This window comes from Prionailurus bengalensis, chromosome D4, assembly GCF_016509475.1.
Source record: "Prionailurus bengalensis isolate Pbe53 chromosome D4, Fcat_Pben_1.1_paternal_pri, whole genome shotgun sequence".
Classification (NCBI taxonomy): domain Eukaryota; kingdom Metazoa; phylum Chordata; class Mammalia; order Carnivora; family Felidae; genus Prionailurus; species Prionailurus bengalensis.
Genome location: NC_057359.1, coordinates 12,637,429 through 12,655,285, shown reverse-complemented (window position 1 = coordinate 12,655,285; position 17,857 = coordinate 12,637,429). Strand labels below are relative to the sequence as shown.

The following is a 17,857-nucleotide window of genomic DNA, read 5'->3' as shown; positions in this document are numbered from 1 at the left end:
CTGCATATATATATTATATATATACCTGCATATATATGCATATATATATAATATATATGTACACGCATATGAAAAATACAAGATTCCTTCCTTGTTTATCTGAAAATGTCATGCTTTTGTCCTTCTGAATGCTAAAATTCCCAGGTGACATGATTTTCTCTCAACGTGTTAAAGGTATTATTCCAACTTTCCTCGTTGTTGAGAAGTTTGATTTTGTTTCATTTTTATTCCTTTGTAATTCATCTGTCTTTTTCATTTGAATCTGTTTCATAATTTCATAATGATGGATCGAGGTGTGGATTTAGTTTCACTCATTGCTCAGATTTGTTAGACTTCCTGATTTTGAACATTTTTATCTATCACCAATTCTGAAACCGTCTAATATTCCCTTTGAATATTCCTTTCCCCCATTCTCTCTCTCTTGGAAACCTCATTGTATACACTGGATACTGTCAATCTCTGCCACCTTCATATTTTTCATTTCTTTATCTCTCTGTATTGCATTCACGGTATTACCTTATATTCTAGTTCACCGGGTTCTCTTCCATTAAATACGTCTAGTTAGTATGTCTAGTTATGCCTTTTTGTTGAATTTTTAATTTTAGTGACTATATTTTTCATGTGCAGAATTTCCGTTTGGTTCCCTTTAATCTGCCTGCTTGTTTTTTCATAGAGTATTTATTGCCTTTTGTTAAGTGCTCAATACTTTTTTGGGGGCAAGGGTGGTCTCCATTTTCAAAATAGTTATTTTAAAGTGTCTATCAAAAACTCTTATCCTATGAAGTCTTGAGTATCTAATTCTGCTGTGTGTTGACCACTGACCAAATGTGTTGTAATGTTGGATTGTGAGGCCTGTGCAGTTTTATATATGGGAAACATGTGCTGCCTGGTTGGAGAGCACATGACCCCCTAAAGAAGGCTTAAATTTGTTTTCACCAGTCGCCCCAACTATCCTCACTGGCCAGGGACACAATTTCATGTTAAATATTTAGAGTGTGGAGGGGCGCCTGGGTGACTCAGTCAGTTAAGTGTCTGACTTCGGTTCGGGTCATGATCTTGCTAATCGTGAGTTCGAGCCCCACATCGGGCTTGCTGCTGTCAGCATGGAGACTGCTGCAGATCCTGTCTCTATTTTCCCTTCCCTGCTTGTGTGCGCATGCTCTCACTCTCTCTCTCTCAAAATAAATAAACATTAAAAATTTTTTTTAGGGGCGCCTGGGTGGCGCAGTCGGTTAGGCGTCCGACTTCAGCCAGGTCACGATCTCGCGGTCCGTGAGTTCGAGCCCCGCGTCAGGCTCTGGGCTGATGGCTCAGAGCCTGGAGCCTGTTTCCGATTCTGTGTCTCCCTCTCTCTCTGCCCCTCCCCCGTTCATGCTCTGTCTCTCTCTGTCCCCCAAAAAATAAACATTGAAAAAAAAAATTAAAAAAAAAAAATTTTTTTTTAGAGTGTGGATTTCCAGGCTATGAAATGTTCATGGACAGAAAGAGAATGTTTATATCCCTTATGATGCTTGGAACACACATACGGATCTGTATTAAACTACTTTTATTGAGCATTTTCTTATTTAATGCAGATATATTTGTTGAGCATGGTAGGCAGTGGGGATACAAAATTGGAAAAGCAACAATTCTTGAGGAGATAGGCATGAAAACACGACTTTAGGTTTAGCATAATAAATCTTCCTAGGGTATATATACAGAGTGGGCAGCCCAGAACCAGTAACAGTGGATGGAACAGGGAGAGCAAAGGAGAAGGCATTTACCCAGCTGCTGGTTAAAATGAGCCTAGGATCGCTAGTAAAAAAGAAAAATGTGATAAAATAACAAGATTATATGGTTGTTTTATCCTTAAGATGGCACTATAAACTCACAGTTCTTTGTAGAGAAAGAATACATTAAAAATAACTGCAATTTATCAAAAAAAAAAAAAAAACAACCCAAACCCAAAACCAAACACCCACTCAGACCTTTCAGTATAAACTAGAATGGCATGTGTTAGACACTAAGCGTTGATAGGTAATATTTTCATTTCATCTTTACAGCAACCTACTAAGAAGTAGACAAGGAGTCTCTACTTCTCTCTCTTCTAAGAATAGGGATCAGAGAGGGTGTCAGTGACTTGCCGCCAGTCCCGAAGTCGGAAAAAGGCAAGGCCAGGATTTTAACAGAGACACCCTGAATCCAGAAACCCTGTGTTTAATCACTATGCCGTATCAATCTGTAAACCAATCAGCACGTAGAGAATGCGACATTAGAACGATTGATTACTTATGAAAACTCTCCCCACCTACTGCCCCGAGTTCTGGTTAAATCACCCTGGAAAACATGTCTCTTATAGGGGAATAAGAAGGAAGAGAGGCCAGTCTCCACCCCGAGAGTCACAGAAGACATCCGGGCACCTGGAACGCTGCCTTAGGAGGTCTCCTTTGGTTCTCACCTCAGCCTGGGCTGCAGCGGGAGGCTGGCCCTGCCCTTCCTGGTCAGATGCCCCTCCGAGACCCTTCCACAGCACCTGGGCATATGACCTCATTGGATTTAGCACTCCAAGTTGTGCTGATCGGTTTGGACCCGTGTCTTCCTCACTAATCTGTGAGTATCTTCATAACCTCCATGCTTGGCAAAATGCCTGGAGTGTAGATTTCTCACTGAATCTTTGCTGAACCCTTTCTTCCTCCACATTAAACCAGACCCTCTATCAGAGCTACTGTTTTCTCCTCCACTCCCTTCTACACACAAATAATCTCCAATCCACACAGCAAATTGTAGGGGAGAAGGCAATCTGTGTGGAGAAAGTAGCTTGTTTTTGAAGCACTTGTGTGTTTAGAGAAGATTTAAAATCAACGCAAATACTGCGTGGTACCTATTAGTACGCTTTCCCACAAGGCATTTCTAAACCTGAGGAAACTATACTGTGCTAAGTAGCCTTTCGTATTTTCATCCAAGGCAAAGTATAGTTAAAATGAATGCCATGGGTAACCTGGACAGGAAGAGAAGCATCCAAAATCTGAATCCTCCAAAAGGAACAGAAGTGAGGAAGGTAAATTAATCCACTCACCTTCTACTTCCTCTCTTCTGTATGAACTTCAGGTTGTTTCTTAGCAACAACTGGTAACAATTACTCCTTTCCTTTCTTCCCTAATAACTACTTGCCAACCCTCATTTTTTTTCTCCCCAATTACCAAAGCCGGAGGCCCAAGTAGTATTTCTAGTTTGGCAACCTTCGGGGCAATTTTGGTAGCCAATAAATCCTCTGGAGTGAGAGAAACCTGGAACTTTTGCCTGAGGTTTAAATTGGTATTGGGGGTGAAGTCAACCGGAGGGCTGGCAGGTTCAGGAGGCAGTCAAAGATCAGAACGCAGGTTTGGCAGTGAAACACACCCAGGTTCAAGCCCAAGCCCTACACTAGCTGCTGAACTTGGACAAATTCAGTTTCCCTATTTATAAAATGGAAATATCACTAGATCGACTTCATGAGTCGTTATCAGGATTAAGTGAGTGAATTCACATAAAGCCCTTTGAAAAATGTCTGAAGATAGAAAAATCCAATAAATGTTAGCTCTGATTATTACTATGGATTTACGTAATCTATAAACAAGGAGGTTGGTGAATGACTTCAGTCACTATCTATAAGTGACTTGCTATGCGTGAAGGTACTGTGTTAAGTCCCAGAGACACAATTTTCATTTCTTTATTCAGCAAATATAACTAAGCTCTGGACAGGAATAATAGGTTGAGGAGATTATACCGTCTAGCATACTGTTGAGTTGCTTCACACCTTGAAATCTTCCTTCCTCAATGTTTCAGCTTTACTTAGGGATTAATATATAATTAATTAATTAATTAATTAAAATCATCATGAATAGAAAGGATGTGATTTGCAAAATTTTGCTTTACTACAGTTTATTTTCTCCATAAACCTCAGGATGTTAATTTTGTACAGTTGAGAATTTTTGTTTTCCAAGCGCTGTGGTCTTCAGGGAAGTATACTACTCTTTATGGATTAACTTAAGAGTTTTGACATTTTTTTAAAAGTAATCCCTATGTCCAATGTGGGGCTCAAACTCATAACCTCGAGATCAAGGGTCACATGCTCTGCTGACTGAGCCACACAGCCAGGCACCTGAAGAGTTTTGACATTCTTGAGTGAGAATACCACCCAAGTCTGTGAGGACCATGGATTTTTGGCCATACAAAGCAGGAAGAGGTATGGACTTTGGGGTCAGAGACACCTGACTCTACTCTTCCACTTAAATGATGTGTTCACTCTTCTGAACCTTGGTTTCCTTCTCTGTAAAAAAAACTAATAATATCTCCATTTTGGAGGATGTTGGAAGGCTTAAATTCATTCATTCATTCAACAACTATTTCTTTATTGAACACATACTACATACCAGACATTCTTCTGGGTACAGAGACTACAAAAGTAACACAAAACATGCAAGAATCCTCATCCTCATAGTGTTTACGTTGTAATAGGATAAAATGTGGTGAAAAAGTAAGTTAGCTTATATAAAATAAAACACTTCAAAAATTAATTCTTGGAGCACCTGGGTGGCTCAGTCAGTTAAATGTCCTACTTGATTATGGCTCAGGTCATGATCTCTCCATGAGTTTGAGCCCCACGTCAGGGCTCTGCACTGACAGTGGTGAGCCTGCTTGGGATTCTCTCTGTCTCCCTCTCTCCCTGCTCCTCCCCCACTCTCTCTCAAAAATAAACAAAAATTTTTAAAAATAAATAAATAAAAATCAATTCTTGTATCAGTGTAAGCAATGCTCATGTCACTAATAGAAGGCATAAGAAGAATCTAACAGTGGCAGAGCAGAAATTCAAATTAGAATCTACAGTTATGTACCGAAGATATTCTGAACAAGGAAAATAACATAGAAATGAGTTCATTGCTAGGGAAAAGATTTTCAAGTTACCTTTTATTAGGTAATCTTAAAACAGCTGTTTGGGTATAAAATACGTATGTACAATTTTCTAAGCACGTAAATAAAAAGCAGCAGTTTAGTATGTCTGCTTGAATTCATACTCCTCAAAACCTTACCAAAACATTTATTATAAAAATCAGGAAAATTGCCTTAACACGTCCTAAAAATTTTCAGGTGTGTGTACATAAACATTTTCAAGCTTGCTTTACAAAAAAAGAGTGCAATTTCTAATCCATGTGTTCATAGTGACTTTCCAAAGTAGTTCAAAGGGGGGAAAAAAGAAAGTAGCATTGCCTTGTAATACAGCATTAATTAATACTGACTTACCCTGGGACATTCAGGAAAGATCCTTAGTTATCACATATGGTAAAAATATTTAACAATTAACACTCCACTTCTATGAATAAAACGTAGAAAATAAGATTTTATTTTCTTAGACTAACTTGTTACCATGAAAAACTGCATTCATTCTGCAGATACTGACACCTCACATTATTACTTTAAAAACAGCTGCGATACTTGAAATTCAAAAAGAAACCCACGAGACATCTTCTCCTCCCAATACATTCACTGAATGCAGAGTTAAATGACACATCTCATTTTGATTGTGCCCTTCCATTTGCATACTTTAAAGTGACTGCAATATAGTATATTTGTATTTCTAACTGGAACCAAAATTAAGATCAATGATCTACGCAAAATCAATAGCCTGTATTTCCGTAACAGTTGTCATACGCAAAAAGGAAAAAAAAAAAACCCAAAAACCAAAAACAAAAACACCAAAAAGCCCTGAGTCAGTATTTTTTGCAAAAGTAATGAAAAAGAATACTGTGCTGTGAAGTCGTTTTGTAATTCACAAAATGGTTAAGACTGTCCGGTATTTATTTGTTTTGTGTTCATTTTGATTGAAGAGAGGTATGGCTCTTGTTTAGCTCATCCAATTCAGATCATTTCTTAAAACTCAATTTCATTTAAATCCTCAGAATATCCTGATGACTGCTGGGTCATATCTTCCATTTCTGTCAGGAAAGACAAATAGAAAATAGACAAAAATAGTTTTCTCTGTTTTTATTATAGAAAAATTCTTAATTTGCAATCTTATGATTTGAGACTATTGCAAAATCCCTTTTCAATCAAGAGGATATAATTGGGGAAAATATTGTTACCTGAACAGGGTCCTGCTTGAAATTTAACATCATCAATGGCAATATCACTTCTTATTGACACTCCCCGAATGGCTTCAAAAATTACCTGAAAAGTAATGAGGTCTGAATTTAGAAGTGGAGTCATCTTGGGGTACCTGGGTGGCTCGGTCGGTTAAGCGTCCTACTTCGGTTCAGGTCATGTTCTTGCGGTTCGTGAGTTTGAGCCCCGCGTCAGGCTCTGTGCTGACAGCTCAGAGCCTGGAGCCTGTTTCAGATTCTGTGTCTCCCCACCACCCCCGCCCCCCTGCCTCTCTCCCACTCATACTCTGTCTCTCTCTCAAAAGTAAATAAACATTAAAAAACATTTTAGAAATGAAGTCATCTTGATAAAACAATACTCGTCAGGGGAAATCCATGTTGCGTGGGTCTTTTCCTTTAAGGAAAAGACTACAAAATCACAAATTCAAATTTAGGTACAAAAGAGAGTACTTATTTGGAATTTTAAAGAAATGCACAATAAATTACTAGAGTCTTGGAGATTTAGGTTGCTTCTGAGATCTCCTTAGACCATTAACCAGAAATGCTTACCTAGAAATGCTTCCTGGTGGTGACCTAGTTTCTCTTTCCCACCTCGAATATTCTAGACCCAGCACTCACAGGGCCTATGAAAGTCATAGGCCCAGAGGTTTAAGTTTTCTTAGGCTCTCTATAAATCTATGGTGATATATAATCACTAAGTTTACCAAAAAGGCAACGGTTCGCTTATTGTGTTAAATACCATAACATCCAAGAATAGCCCAGGAGGAGAGAACCGGTTTCATAACTTCAGATCCTGAGAAGAAAATAACTGATCAAATATTCAGGTTCTAGGGAAAATAGCTTACATTACCAGCTCGAATGCTGCCCCAACAATGGTTAATAAACCACTGAATACTCCAGGGAGGCTTGTGGGTAATGAAAATTATCCAGAAGACACATTTGGTCTACTCACTTTATGAGCAAATGACTCCCCCTTGGACTAGTTTATGATTTAAATTAAATCAAAGAATATAAAGCGGATAATTAATAAGCATATGAAACTATCTTAAAATTAATGACTCAAAGAAGCTTTAATGACAGATATGGGCAAAATAATATTATTAAAAATTCTAAGGACACAATCCCAAACAAGAATACAAATAAATGGTTAGAAGAGGAAAAAAATGTCCTCTAATACATGTAGATAGGAGGATATATGAGTGCAGTTAATAACCATTTTGGTTTTCTGGACATCAATAAAATCTGGTTTTTGACTACCAAGTCTACAACGAAAGTATAATAAACAAATTACCTGATGGAATTATATTCTGAAGAGTCTGTGGTTGGGCCAAATACTTGATTTCATACAACCTTTTCCTCTGAATTTCCTTATTACCTGAGTGGTAACTATTTTATACCATCATGATTTTTCCCTTGTCCTATATATACACATTCTATTAGTAAATAATTGTGGTTATTTAAGAATTAGATAAAAATTTATTTTTTTCCTTCAATTTAAGTGTACTATTTTTCCAAATGTCTACTAAGTCGTTAGGACATAAATACTAAGTTGTTTGGCTGCAACTACTTAATAAATGAAACTCTTAGGTATTACTTTTGGTCTAGGAACACCAGGAAAAACATTAATGAGACTAAGCATACCATGAACAAGAAAATTTGGAAACATGGTCCTAAATGAGTACCTAGCACATAATAATCCTTACTAAATGTTAGGCAGTATAACGAACAATATGAATGATATAAATATTTCGATGAGCTAAGAATTTGTCTAACACATTCTTTCTTTCAATGGCATCAAAATAAAAGAACCCAGGGAGGAAAGAAGAGAGAGCACAGGAGGAAATGTTAAGCAAGGAATCCAAAGGAAATAAAATCACGTTGTGTTTTCGATCAATAGCAAGTCAGGTACAGCTTAGCACTTAGGAAGGAGCATGATTAAAAGGTTGCCACTTGGTGCATTTCGCCTACAAGGATGGTAGGATGATTGGAATGTCATCTGGAGGCCACCCACTCACCTCCCCTAGAGGATGAGTCTCAAACAAACAGTGGCAGTACGACACCACTCTGAAAGCCATCCACACCTGCCCACCGCCACCAGTGAGGCACACATCTACTCCTCCAGCCTTGTTCTTTTTTCTGAACTTCAGTCTCATCACCTATGCTCACCTGACACGCCCACGTGGATGTCTGACACAGAAAACTAAGCGTGTCTGAAAAACTCACCTGTTAATCTCCCTCCCATGCGCACTGCCTTCGCACCTCCAGATGTGCTCCACCGAAAGCCTTCCTCAACTCAGGAAATGGTAACTCCATTCTACTGGTTACTCAGGCCAAAACTCAAGGAGGCATCTTGATGCCTCTTTCTCTCAAGCCCCACATTCCACATGTAAGAAGTCCCGTGGGCTTCTGATGCATCTCACCCCTGCCACTCACTCTTTCTGCCAGCACCACTGCAGTAGCCCCCAAAGTCTCCTTGTCCCCTACAGTCTATTCTCCACATAGTGGCTGGAGTGATCATTTAAAAATATAAACCCAGATCACATTACCTTAAAGCCATCTGATGGTTCCTCATTGCTTCTGGAATAAATTTCAAACTCTACCATGATGTTCAAAGCCTTTCACAATTATGCCCTGATACTTCTTTGACCTCAGTACCTGTTTGGCTTGACCTATTCTTTTCCATAGCACTTACTATTATTAATTAAAAAAAAAATTTTTTTTGAGAGAGCACGAGCAGGGGAGGAGCAGAAGGAGAGGGAGACACAGAATCTGAAACAGGTTCCAGGCTCTAAGCTGTCAGCACAGAGCCAGATGCAGGGCTCAAACTCGTGAACTGAGAGATCATGACCTGAGCTGAAGTCGGACGCTTAACCGACTGAACCTCCCAGGTGCCTCCCACCATAGCATTTATTATAATGTACTTGATAGTACATTATATATCTTTGGTTTACTTTTCCTTTTAAAAAAATTTTTTTTTGAATGTTTTTATTTATTTTTGAAGGAGAAAGAGAGAGAGAGACAGAGCATGAGCAGGGGAGGAGCAGAGAGGGAGGGAGACACAGAATTCGAAGCAGGTTCCAGGCTCCGAGCTGTCAGCACAGAGCCTGACGTGGGGCCTGAACCCACAAACTGTGAGATCATGACCTGAGCCGAAGCCGGACGCTCAACCGACTGAGCCACCCAGGCGCCCCTGATTTACTTTTTCTACCTCTCCCCGACTAGAATGTCAACTCTAAAAGAAGAGGAGCTTTACGTGTTATGTTCATTGCTGCATCCTCAGCACTTAGAATAGCCAGCAGTCAACAAATATTTACTAAAATGAGATATTTTGGCCTCATACTCTAGGAACTCAGTCTGGATGCCAATGTAACTATTGAGAATACCAGGGTTGCCATGGTGATATGAATTAGAGACCAGAGATATTTGGGAGGGAACATATTTTTAGAAACAATAATATATTTTTATACTTTGGGATTTTAAAATTTATAAAACCCTTTCACATATCTAACCTCACTGACCCTCTGACTCTGGTGATGTCAGCATGGCGGGAATTATTACCCCATTTTGAAAATGTACGAACACTCTCAGGGAGGATGAGATTTCCCCAAGATCATCCAGGGCTTATGACACCCAGGGGAATGAGTTTATTTTGGAACTGATTTTCTTCTTTCTCTTTTGAGTGGTGTTCCTGGAAACAAATTGTAATAAATTCATGACTTGATCAACATACTGATGAAGAGAGAGAGTGCGGAACCGTGGCTTAGGGATACACACTTGGGGACCAGTCAGATCTGGGCCTGAATTCTCACACTGTCAGTTACCAGCTGGACCTTGAGTTTCTCCTTCTGTCAAGAGGAGCTACAAGGTCAACAGGAAGAACTTACGTATAGCTCCTAGTGCTGTAAGTGCCTGGCACGTAAAAGATGGCCAATTTATTCATGTGGATGTGTCTGTGTTTTATTAGACACTAAGATGTTTTGGAGAAACTAGCTTCAGCCTGGTCTCCAGATAGTCATTTGGGATTCCTGAGGGAATCACTAAATCCAGAAGGAAATTCCTCAGGGCAGATTCATATCTGTTCCATTCTAAGACAAAGGGAATGGTCTGGAGTCTTGGTTCTTACAAAGTTGTGAGCTAAAACTCTCCCAGGCCAGGAGTGCCTGGGTGGCTCAGTTGGTTAAGCGTCGGACTCTTGACTTCAGCTCAGGTCATGATCTCATAGTTTGTGAGTTTGAACCCCGAGTTGGGCTCTGTGTTGATAATGTGGAGCCTGCTTGGGACAGTCTGCCTCCCCCTCTCTCTGCCCCTCCCTCCTCACAAAATAAATGAAAATAAACTTAAAAAAACCTCTCAGGCCATTCTGCACCCTTTGAATTTGAATACCCCACGAGGGTACAGGGTAGATACCAATAGATGCCTAATTACTTCTGGGATCAAAAACCATTTCAAACAACCAGCTACCCAGCAAGTCTAGCATATTCAAGGCCTTGTACTCAACTCCCTGGGATTAGACGCTGAGAAGTCACCTGTTCCCCAGAGGTCTAGTGCATTAGCACCCTTCGGGAATCACAAAAACATCAACGCTCGGGCTGCACTTGACTCAGACCCACTTGCTCTGGGATAGAGATGCTTTGTCTTTAGTGCGCATCTGAATCATCAGGAGGGCTTGTTAAAACACAGATTTCTGGACCCCTCCCCCAGAGTATCTGGTTCAGTAGTTCCGAAGTGCGGCCCGAGAGTGTGCATTTTCGGTCAATGTCATTTGAGGTGGGTTTGCACTTCAAGCATTGCTGCTGGTCTCAGGACCACACTTGGAGAACATCCGAAAAGGGTAGAAGTAGGGGTGCCCGGATAGCCGAACGAAATTAATCCACCGTCTCAGAATGATGATCAGTTATATTATTAAGCTCCTGAATGATCTGCTTTTCTTCTGTAGTGGACATTAAAGCACCATCCAAATCATTTCTGGAGCTGTTATTCTTTCCTAAATCTCTAGACAGGTTTATCCATGCCAGGATAATGGGCCACCCCCAGATAATGGCTCATTTGCCCTCAGTCACTTGTTCTTTAGCAACACAGCACCCTCGATGCTCCTGCAACCTGGCCCCCTGAACTTCTGGAATACCTTCCCGTTTAGATCCGCAGGAAATTCAGGGTGTTTGTGCGATGGTATAAAATAAAGCCCTTATTCTGAACACCTCTTCCAGGAAGATTTGGGCTTAGACCAAACAAGCCAGTGGTTAAAGCGGAGGGGTGCTGGTCCAAGAGGTTGATCAGTCAGAAGCAAGGATGAAGAGGAAGCAGGGCTTTTAGTAGAAGGTCACAGCTGAGAATTCTACAGAGCAATTTCAGGAATGTCAGGGTCCGAAGGTTATTTTCCCAGAGCCTTCTGGAGCTTTGGCTCATGGTAGGCAGGGGAAGTCAGTAGCTGTCAGGAGGGCCTGCTCACCTCTAGACCAGATGGGCTGCTCAGCCTCACCCATTGGCATTTGAAAGGCTCTTTCCTGTCACTGCCTACAGTCTCTCATAGTCTAGATGCTGTGGGATGGAGGTCTCCTACAGCACATGAGAAAACCCAGGGCAAGACTCAGGAATTGGGACCGGGACTCAGTTTCTTCTAAACCCATGCAGACAGAAGCTTAATAATTGACTGCGGACCATGCACTCTTAAATAGAGGCTTGCAACCAAAGCCCTCGTGTGTGGGTAATGACGAGGGAAAGACGCAGCTGGAAAATACTAATTAGGTAATACCATGTTTAGAAGAAAAGGAGACTGTTTGGGAGACGTGCAGGACGCAGAGAATACACTTGACATTCAGAATGTGCCAAGACAAAAATAGCTACCCTTTCATCATTGAGTTGCAAAAATCACTTTATGCGTAAATACCCAAAGCTTTTTCTCACCGCCTAATCTCCCATTCACTGCTTAGATTTAATCAATAGAGACTAATTATGTTTACTTTTAAACATGTACTGTCTTTATCTATGACCCTGAAAACAGAACAGAACATTCTCTTTGGTAGCAAGAAAAAGACAGAACATCAGAAGCTCACAGGAACATTTGCTCTCACTTCGTTCTTCTCCCCTTTGGCTTACCTGGTGCTGGGACTCACAACTGTATTCGATCAGCGCCCGTAGCCAGGAAATGCTCTGTTCGCCTCTTCTTCGCCATAAGAGGGACTCTTCACTATCGCCTGCCCTTTTCAAATAAACACTCAGCAGGCCAGTCCCTGCTCCATACATGTGGTAGAAAAAGGTCAAGCAGTGTTTTCCAGTGACTCCTCTCAGAGGCCAGGACAAGAGATGTGCTTTTTGTCCATACACCATGTGGGAGGCCTCGATGTACATGTAGTACCCTGGAGAGCAAATATAAAACCAGGTATTATTATTATTATTTTAATATGAAATTTATTGTCAAATTGGTTTCCATACAACACCCAGTGCTCATCCCAACAGGTGCCCTCCTCAATACCCATCACCCACCCACCCCTCCCTCCCACCCCCCAATAAACCCTCAGTTTGTTCTCAGTTTTTAAGAGTCTTATGGTTTGGCTCCCTCCCTCTCTAACCACTTTTTTTTCTTCCTTCCCCTCCCCCACAATCTTCTGTTAAGTTTCTCAAGATCTGCATAGGAGTGAAAACATATGGTATCTGTCCTTCTCTGTATGACTTATTTCACTTAGCATAACACTCTCCAGTTCCATCCACGTGGCTACAAAAGGCCATTATTTCATTCTTTCTCGTTGCCACGTAGTATTCCATTGTGTATATAAACCCCAATTTCTTTTTCCATTCCTCAGTTGATGGACATTTAGGCTCTTTCCATAATTTGGCTATTGTTGAAAGTGCTGCTGTAAACATTGGGGTACAAGTGCCCCTATGCATCAGCACTCCTGTATCCCTTAGGTAAATTCCTAGCAGTGCTACTCCTGGGTCATAGGGTAGGTCTATTTTTAATTTTTTGAGGAACCTCCACACTGTAAAACCAGGTATTATTATAAAAACCATGGGGTGCCTGGGTGGCTCAGTCGGTTAAGCGTCAGACTTCAGCTTAGATCAAGACCTCGCAGTTCACAAGTTAGAGCCCTGCATCGGGCTCTGTGCTGACAGCTCAGAGTCCTGGAGCCTGCTTCAGATCCTGTGTCTCCTTCTCTCTCTGCCCCTCCCTGCTCACTCTTTGTCTCTCTCCCTCTCTCAAAAATAAATAAACATTAAAAAGATGTTTTTTAAGAAAGAACAACAACCACCACAAGGTATCTTTCCTGCTTTCTCTTTTGAGTAGCGTTCCTGGAAACAAACTGGAATAAACGCATGACCTGACCACCATACTGACGAAGGGTTTTATAATTTGGGGGAGTATGTGTAATCCAAGAGGAATACATATGCTACAAAATGTGACCCATCAAAATATTTTTTTTTCATTTAGTAATTTAAAATTCAGTTTTGTATAGAGGATATAGTTAATGTTATTACTATAATACTAGTATTATGCCCCTGAAATGGTGATTACCATAGAGAATTTATCCTACTGATTCATGGATAACTTTCTGGAGCTTCCAGACATTGGTTTAGGGAAGAGAGCATGGATTTTGTAGTCCGGTAGGTCTGGGTTCAAGTCTTGATTCTAAGATTTGATCCTGGACCAAGGGATTATCGTCTCTGAACCTACATTCATCATTTTGAAATAAGGATTAAAACTACCTTTATAAATATTTACATATATTATAATTATATATATATATATAATATAACTATAATGTTAATTATATAACATTTCCATTTTCCTTTCTTAATTTTAATTTCTTTTTAATTTGCTGGTTTCAGACAGAAACAAGATTTGTCTGCACATTAATAAAACAAGGATGTGCTTGAACCAGCTTCCACTGGCTCCCAAGTCCACTGTGTGACTTTTGCGGATAGGTCCAAATGACTTTATGTTGGTGGTCTGAAATGGGACATGATGGATGTCCCACTTATCCCACAGAAACTGGACATAGCTACAAATCAGCCACAGCCCCCAAAAGAGCTAGTTAATGTCAGATAATTACCATCCAGCTACTGAAATAAAGCAATATATGAAGAGTAACTCATAGATAAATGCACTAGTGATATAATTCAGTATCCCTGAGACTCATTTTATTTTTTTTTAAGTTTATTTATTTATTTTGACAGAGAGAGAGAAAGAGAGAGAGACAGCAAGCAGGGGAGAGACAGAGAAAGAGGGAGAGAATCCCAAGCAGGCTCTGCACTGTCAGCACAGAGCCAGGTGTGGGGCTCGAACTCACGAACCATGAGATCATAACCTGAGCCGAAATGAAGAGTCGGACACTTAAGCGACTGAGGCACCCAGGCACCCTGGCATGCATTTTTATTGTCTTCTTGGCCAATATTGATTTTCTTATCTACGTGATGTAAAACATAATCTTTACATGGTGTTATGTCTGTTATTATTTCATGCAGAAATTAATGGCCACATTGAGGGCAAAAAGAAAGAGAATGCAAATAACACACGCAAATGAAATGGTTTCTAGGCATCTTTCTTTACAATCTGACTTTCAATCAATTAGCTCTAGTCACTTCCCAAAATGAAGGGCTTGAAATATTCCAGCCAGAATTGATCAGAAATATCTCCATCTGTGCGTCTTCAGGGCATTCCTCCTTTCCCTCTCTGCCACTTCCACAAACAGAGAGCCAAGAAGTCCCACAGGCTAGGAAACCGGTGGGTAGAAAGAGTTCCGCTTAGGTGCGTCCGATCAGATTGTATGCTCCGTGCAACCCTTTTCCCCAGGGTTCCACTCAGTAAAGGTGTCGCCCTGCAAAACCGCGCCATCAGAGTCACGGGATGCGGCTTTCATCAACCGGTCATCCCCGTGATCTCCTTTAAAATATTAGGGGGGCACCTGGGTGGCTCAGTTGGTTGAGCGTCTGACTTTGGCTCAGGTCATGATCTCATGGTTAGTGGGTTCGGGCTCTGTGCTGACAGCTCAGGGCCTGGAGCCTGCTTTGGATTCTGTACCTCCCTCTCTCTCTGCTCCTCCCTTGCTCACACTCTCTCTCTCAAAAATAAATAAAGATTTAAAAATATTTTTAAGTATTAGAAATGATACTGTCAGTGTTTCTGGAGTGTTGACCAATGACATCCTCATCCCGAAACCGACCAACAGTATTCAGTCCTCGTCATTCTTGTCTCCTCCACAGCACTTGAACATAATACATCACTGCTGCCTCCCAGAAGTACTTTCTGAACTTGGTTTCCAGGACACTGGACTCATCTGGTTTTTCTCCCACTTCTGGCCACCCCGTTGCTGGTCCACCCTTTCTACTCTGACCTCTTGCCCTGGGAGTGCTCCAAGCCCCTGGTCTGGAACTGCACTATTCTTACTGATTACTGACTTATTGGGTGATCTCAGCTTGTCTCGTGGCTTTAAAAAATTTTTTTTAACGTTTATTTATTTTTGAGATAGAGAGAGACAGAGTATGAGTGGGGGAGGGGCAGAGAGAGAGGGAGACACAGAATCCAAAGCAGGCTCCGAGCTCCGAGCTGCCAGCCCAGAACTGGATGTGGGGCTTGAACCCACAAGCTGTGAGATCATGACCTGAGCCGAAGTTGGAGGCTCAACCGACTGAGCCGCCCAGGCGCCCCTCGTCTTGTGGCTTTTAATGCTACATACGTTGTATCACAAATTTAAATCTCCAACCCCTTTGCTGAAACCCAGATGTGTTTATTCAAACTGCCTAATGGACACCTCCCTTTATTGTCAAGTGGACGTCTCCAGCTGAACACCTTCAGAACTCAGCTCCTAACAGCTTTACCCTAAAACCTACTGCATCCTTTCTGGTTGGCCAGGTCCAAACCTGGAAGTCCTGCACCCACCCCTATTCTCCTCACATCTCACATCCAGGCTATCAGGAGCTCCTGTCAGCTCTACCTTCAAAATAGGACGGACTCTAGTCATTTCTCTTCTCACGACCTCCGTTGCTACCTCCTGGTCTGAGCTGCTGTTAGTTCTCACTTGGATTAACCCAACACTTTACCTGTGAGTCCGCCTGTGTCTACCCTTGTTGTCTACAATCTAATTTCAACATAGTACCCATAATGAACAAACGCTAAATCTTACCACTCCTTTGCTCAAAACGTTCCATTGGTTCACCATTTCCCTCAGAGTAGATGCCGAGGGCTGGGAATGGCTTTTAGGGCCCTATAATCTCCTGCCCATTCTCTTACCTCTTATTTCTACCACCTTCCTCTCCCACTGCCTCTCTCCTTACTCATTCTGTGTTGTGTGGCCACACTGGTCCGTTTACCGTTCCTGGAAATATAGTCGGTATGCTACTACCTCAGGGCCTTTGCATGTGCTAATGCCTCTGCCTGGAATGGCTTTCCCTCCATTTAATCTCAGGTCTCACTTTATCATTTCTAAGTCTTTGCTCAGATATTTCCTTTTCCACTGGTCCCATTCTGACTACACTATTTCAAACTTCAACCTGCCTCTGGTACTCATTTCCTACACTCTATTATTTCCATAGCATTTAATTGCCTCTTAACATACTGTACTTTTTTTTTTTTTTGTCCATCTCCCTTCCCTAGAACATACAAAGGCAGAGACATTTTCCTGTTTACTTCACTGCTATGCCTCCAGCTCCTAGAGCAGTGCATGGAACGTAGTATATACTCAGTAAGTATTTGATGAATGAACAAATGAATGCATTTTCTTCAGCAGCTCTAACCCACAAACCAGTTGGGCCAAGGCCAAACTATATGTCCAGTTTTGTGAGGGGCTTGGCAATGAGACATGCACTTGACCAGGACGCTCCAAGGCAAAAGTAAAACAAATACAAGTTTTGATAAAATTAAAGTGATATCAAAGCAAATATTCTCAAACTAGTTCCATGTCATCCAATGTATTTTTTAAACCAAACACACACACACACACACACACACACACACACACACACACAGATCATTTTTGTACATTGTTACCTTCATTTTTTTCACTGGCAAGAAAATTGCTATGTAAGAATACTGGGGTTTTTGCATTTTCAGCAACGAAAGGAACTTCTATAATTCTTTTCTTTAGCATTTCTAACTTAAGCGAGGCTGGATGAACCAAAATACAGATCTACATCACCCTAATAGAAGGATGTATTTCATTGAATTCCATTAAGAATGAGGCCAAAACATGAAAATGACCATGGTTTGTCACCTAGCTATGCACAAAGGCATCCCATGCTATCCTATACATAAATTAATGGCATAGTGCCCTGAAATCCTACCTTAATACATGTTTAACCTAAACAACATTTCCTCCAAAAAAAAAAAAGAAAATCAAAGAAAAAGAACTTTTGTATCTGGCTTTGGGCTCTCAGAAGGCCCATTTGAATCTGAAGTGAAGGACCTTGGTGAAAGATGAGCCACCCAGTGAGGGAGGGGAAGGAGGCTACTCTGAAGGACACTGTCTTTGGGAAAACGGAAAGTGGAGACTGGGCTCTGAGACACGACATCTTTGCAGGATGGAAAGGAAGCGACGGGTCCGTAATGAGTGTGAAATGACCTAAGAAGCACCCTCCCTCTCGTGATGACAGTGTCTGTCCTACTGATAGCAGTAGGAGTCCCGAGCAGAATTAGTCTGAGGTCCTGGAGGGAGGGAAACCTCTAATCATCTCCAGGATTAAATTAAATTCTTTCTTCTTGGGATACAAAGCACTAGCCAGTTAGCCTCCAGTGGGTGAAGCATTACTCT

The 17,857-nt window shown here is 41.2% G+C and overlaps 1 protein-coding gene across 2 annotated transcripts in view; it reads right to left on the bottom strand.

The window, feature by feature from the left end:
- Positions 1-4,909: 4,909 nt before the first annotated feature.
- Positions 4,910-17,857, bottom strand: part of MAMDC2 (MAM domain containing 2) — a 154,383-nt gene continuing 141,435 nt past the window's right edge. The window contains exons 12-14 of one of the 2 annotated variants that reach the window (XM_043566928.1): positions 12,213-12,472; positions 6,099-6,183; positions 4,910-5,951 (exon numbers count right to left, since the gene is read on the bottom strand). In XM_043566928.1, the coding sequence (XP_043422863.1) occupies positions 5,887-5,951; positions 6,099-6,183; positions 12,213-12,472 (410 nt within the window). In that variant the 3' untranslated portion in view covers positions 4,910-5,886. Of the gene's footprint in view, positions 5,952-6,098; positions 6,184-12,212; positions 12,473-17,857 lie in introns of those variants that run through there. The other variant, XM_043566929.1, reaches the window with a different exon arrangement.